The sequence below is a fragment of the Electrophorus electricus genome, chromosome 6 (assembly GCF_013358815.1).
Source record: "Electrophorus electricus isolate fEleEle1 chromosome 6, fEleEle1.pri, whole genome shotgun sequence".
In the NCBI taxonomy this organism is placed as follows: Eukaryota; Metazoa; Chordata; class Actinopteri; order Gymnotiformes; family Gymnotidae; genus Electrophorus; species Electrophorus electricus.
Window position 1 is genome coordinate 7,668,299 of NC_049540.1, and position 5,000 is coordinate 7,673,298.

A 5,000-nucleotide genomic window follows, 5' to 3' on the forward strand; every position below is an offset into this window, starting at 1 on the left:
ACCCTAGCCTGTGTGTACCCTAGCCAACTATAACCTTAACATATGTATACCCTAACCCTAACTCTAAGCCTTACCCTAGCCAACTATAACCCTAACATATGTATACCCTAACCCTAACTCTAAGCCTTACCCTAGCCAACTATAACCCTAACTCTAAGCCTTACCCTAGCCTGTGTGTACCCTAGCCAACTATAACCTTAACATATGTATACCCTAACCCTAACTATAAGCCTTACCCTAGCCAACTATAACCCTAACATATGTATACCCTAACCCTAACTCTAAGCCTTACCCTAGCCTGTGTACCCTAGCCAACTATAACCCTAACATATGTATACCCTAACCCTAACTCTAAGCCTTACCCTAGCCAACTATAACCTTAACATATGTATACCCTAACCCTAACTATAAGCCTTACCCTAGCCTGTGTGTACCCTAGCCAACTATAACCCTAACATATGTATACCCTAACCCTAACTCTAAGCCTTACCCTAGCCAACTATAACCCTAACTCTAAGCCTTACCCTAGCCTGTGTGTACCCTAGCCAACTATAACCTTAACATATGTATACCCTAACCCTAACTCTAAGCCTTACCCTAGCCAACTATAACCCTAACATATGTATACCCTAACCCTAACTCTAAGCCTTACCCTAGCCAACTATAACCCTAACTCTAAGCCTTACCCTAGCCTGTGTGTACCCTAGCCAACTATAACCTTAACATATGTATACCCTAACCCTAACTCTAAGCCTTACCCTAGCCAACTATAACCCTAACTCTAAGCCTTACCCTAGCCTGTGTGTACCCTAGCCAACTATAACCTTAACATATGTATACCCTAACCCTAACTCTAAGCCTTACCCTAGCCAACTATAACCCTAACTATAAGCCTTACCCTAGCCTGTGTGTACCCTAGCCAACTATAACCTTAACATATGTATACCCTAACCCTAACTCTAAGCCTTACCCTAGCCAACTATAACCCTAACATATGTATACCCTAACCCTAACTCTAAGCCTTACCCTAGCCAACTATAACCCTAACTCTAAGCCTTATCCTAGCCTGTGTGTACCCTAGCCAACTATAACCTTAACATATGTATACCCTAACCCTAACTCTAAGCCTTACCCTAGCCAACTATAACCCTAACTCTAAGCCTTACCCTAGCCTGTGTGTACCCTAGCCAACTATAACCTTAACATATGTATACCCTAACCCTAACTCTAAGCCTTACCCTAGCCAACTATAACCCTAACTCTAAGCCTTACCCTAGCCTGTGTGTACCCTAGCCAACTATAACCTTAACATATGTATACCCTAACCCTAACTCTAAGCCTTACCCTAGCCAACTATAACCCTAACATATGTATACCCTAACCCTAACTCTAAGCCTTACCCTAGCCAACTATAACCCTAACTCTAAGCCTTACCCTAGCCTGTGTGTACCCTAGCCAACTATAACCTTAACATATGTATACCCTAACCCTAACTCTAAGCCTTACCCTAGCCAACTATAACCCTAACTCTAAGCCTTACCCTAACCTGTGTACCCTAGCCAACTATAACCCTAACATATGTATACCCTAACCCTAACTCTAAGCCTTACCCTAGCCAACTATAACCCTAACATATGTATACCCTAACTCTAAGCCTTACCCTAGCCAACTATAACCCTAACCCTTACCCTAGCCCGTCTAACCCCAGGGTTTCTACCTGTCTGCAGGTTCTGGGGCAGCAGATTAATGACTTCACCCTCCCTGATGTCACTCTTATCGGAGAGCACTCAGACGCAGCTGAACTGGGCCGGATGCTGCAGCTCATTCTGGGATGTGCTGTCAACTGTGAACAGAAGCAAGGTGTGTGTGTGTGTGTGTGTGCGGTGTGAGGAAGAGAGAGTGTGAGTGATCTTTATCCCGTTAGAGTCATCATTCTTTCTTTTCCCCTCTTTTGCTAGTTTTATTGTAGAGTTCAGGAGAGCCAGAGAGCTAACGCTGAGTTTGTTTAAAGTAACCATGGGCTGTTTTAAACTCCGACAGCTCACGCGCTCAACCTCGGTGTTCCCCACCTTAATGTGACCCCCCCCTTCAACCCATGAGAGCATTGATTTGCCAAATAATATCCCACAATGTTTTGTACTTTAACAAAGGACGCTGGTCTTCTCCCTCCTCTCCAGAATACATCCAGACCATTATGATGATGGAGGAGTCTGTGCAGCATGTCGTCATGACGGCCATCCAGGAGGTAAAGCGCCGCCCTGCTGGACGCCCAGTGCCGCGCGGGCCCCCTGACCTCTGCCTTTTAATACCACTGTTTCGCTTTTTCGTAGCTCATGAGCAAAGAGAGCCCAGTGGCGGGAGGCAGCGACTCATACGTGGACCTGGACAGACAGGTGAGGCGGAGCGCTCGCTGATCTGGGGTCATCCGCTCGCTGATCTGGGCTCAGTCGCTCCAGGCGTAGAAGGAATGGGAATAATGGTTGCTGTTGTTTTTCTGTCCTCAGCTGAAGAAGACCCTGGACGAGCTGAACGACGCTCTGGCCTCCAAAGAGGAGATCGCTCAGAGATGTCATGAGCTCGACATGCAGGTAGGGATGTTCTCACCCATGCCCCACCTCCTGGCCCGCCCCCTGCCACGCCCCTCACCACATATCCGCCTGCTCTGAAGCCATCGTGAAGGGCTCTGGGGCTTCGTGACTTGCATTATTATTCTTTTGCATTATTGTTTTTTGTTTAGGTTTATTTTATTCATCTCCACAGAGCGTTTTCCCCCCAGCCAGTAGGCTACGTAGCGGGACGACTAACAAAAACCTGCAGCCCCTAAGATCTCATTTCCCACAAGATGCGCTTTTCCGAGCCAGCTTTCAGCGGCTCCTGCTGGGAGACATGTGGTGCAGAGTCCCGGCCCGTAGCCTGCTGTGTGGGCCTGCGTCCCTTTGAGCGGAGCAGTGGCTGCCCCAGTGCCTGTGCCTGTGCCCATCCTGGCGCTTGGCAACCATCCCTGCCGTTTTGTAAAGTATAGGAATGTATTTCCAAATGTTTCTGTTTTTGTGTTTGTTCTCTTCCGCGCTCCTGTGCCGTGCGGGGGTCGCTCTGAAGGCCTGCCTCATACAGGACGAGCGTGATAGGCTGAGATTAGAGTTTGTTGAACTAGAGGAGAGGGTAATGTTCCCATTTTTACTCTTGCTCTCACTCTGTGGTCATTCGGCGTCCAGAGTTTTGCCACCCACTTCCTGTAACATGCCGCAATAGTGTGCAGGACCTTTAACTCTGTGTGTGAGAGAGATTGTGTGTTTGTGCGTGTGTGTGTATGTGCGTGTGAGTGAAACACCGCGTGTACATCAGCTGTTCCTTGGCACCATGTCGCTCCACAGACTAACCCCACCCTCCCTCCAGCTGTTTGAGAATGCCCTTGGGTTGCCATGGCAATGGCCGACCGTGCTCACCCACAAGCCTTTGCAGCGATGACAAACAGTGTCATCGCTGTTGCCATGGGCAACACAGAGGACTCAGCTCAGAGCTTCAGTCCCCAGCGGCATGGCCAGCTCCTCAGCAGTGTGTGTGTGGGGGGGGGAGTGTTTATATCCACACGCAGACCTAAACGGCCACAGCACACACACACACACAAAAACACAAGGGCCAGGGTTCCACGATCACGTAGCGGTTCATCTCAGCCTTTGCCATGCACAGTCCTCCTAGTAAAGGTTTACACACTTCCCACGCAAGTGAAGATGTGCAGTGGGTCTGGCCGCAGGGCCCTAGTGCCGTAGGAGCAGAATGCTCGATGGCCATGTGTGTGAAGCTCAAGGGGCATGTGTGTGAATCTGTGGAAGAACTGTCCATTTCTCATGGTCTCTCATGCTGTGTGAAACCGCTGCTGTGTTTTGGTTGTGTGAGCCAATCATCTCCACCGCCTTGCGTGCTTGTGTGTGTGCTCTTGTATGTGCGTGCATACGCTGTGTGGGTGCACGCACGTGTGTGTGTGTGTGTGTGTGTGTGTGTGTAGGCAGAGCTGGGTCAGAGTCACGTTAATCAGCATGATGCCTCGTGACTCCTGACTGGCTGTATTGCTTCATCTTTTCTCAAATCTCAAATTTATTTTCACTTTTGCAGATGTTTTTAATACTTGCTTTTAGTTTCTTTTGATTTTGGTTGCCAGATATTTAAGATTAGATATAATTTGGACATTATAAAAAGCTGGCACGCGTGTTGTGTCATAGGTTACAGAATTGGCTGACCATGATACAATTTTTTAAATATTTCATACTGCAGAATATTGTACTTTCTCCTCAGGTTTGTGTTGGAATAATTGTGTAGTTCACTTCAGACAAGTAGAGACACAGAGAAATCACCCAGAATAAGTGAGCTAATAGAGTCTCACTTTTAAATAGACAGAGACTACATCTTATTAATTATAAGTGTACTCATGATTTGCATTATTCTCTCCCTCTGTCTCTTCCCTTTCTCTCTCTCTCTCTCTCTCTCTTTCTCTCTCTCTCTCTCTCTCTCTCTCAGGTGGCAGCCCTGCAGGAGGAGAAGAGCAGTCTTCTGGCTGAGAACCAGGTCCTGATGGAGCGCCTCAACCAGTCCGACTCCATTGAGGACCTGAACAGCCCGGCTGGTCGTCGGTATCTCCAGCTCCAGACCCAGCTGGAGCAGCTGCAGGAGGAGACGTTCAGGTGAGCAAGAATGAGCACTCTGCGAGAAACGAACAGAGACTGACTGATCAGGGTGTGTTCTCTTAAACTACGTGTAGTGCTGTGAGGTTAGCAGCAAATTGTGCTGCCATGACACATTTCCACATTCATAAACGTGGATTAGTGGCATATGCTATACTTTCCCTCATATGTGGTCATATATGCACATGATGCTAGCAAGTCAACCTGTCTGAAGGATGATGTTTGCTCACACATGTACATTATCAAAACAATCGTCCACGCGCACCCACTGAACTTACTGTCAAAGTTATTTAAACGGCAGGTTTTTGGATCTGTTTGGGG

At 47.7% G+C, this 5,000-nt stretch overlaps 1 protein-coding gene across 6 annotated transcripts in view; it reads left to right on the top strand.

The window, feature by feature from the left end:
• Positions 1-5,000, top strand: part of hook3 (hook microtubule-tethering protein 3) — a 28,455-nt gene that overhangs the window by 9,878 nt on the left and 13,577 nt on the right. For 3 of the 6 annotated variants that reach the window (XM_027018817.2, XM_027018819.2, XM_027018818.2), the window contains exons 5-10: positions 1,728-1,860; positions 2,178-2,245; positions 2,331-2,393; positions 2,505-2,588; positions 3,100-3,162; positions 4,516-4,679. In XM_027018817.2, coding sequence (XP_026874618.2) covers positions 1,728-1,860; positions 2,178-2,245; positions 2,331-2,393; positions 2,505-2,588; positions 3,100-3,162; positions 4,516-4,679 — 575 coding nt within the window. The remainder of the gene's footprint in view (positions 1-1,727; positions 1,861-2,177; positions 2,246-2,330; positions 2,394-2,504; positions 2,589-3,099; positions 3,163-4,515; positions 4,680-5,000) is intronic. The other 3 variants (XM_027018820.2, XM_027018821.2, XM_027018823.2) reach the window with 1 other exon arrangement.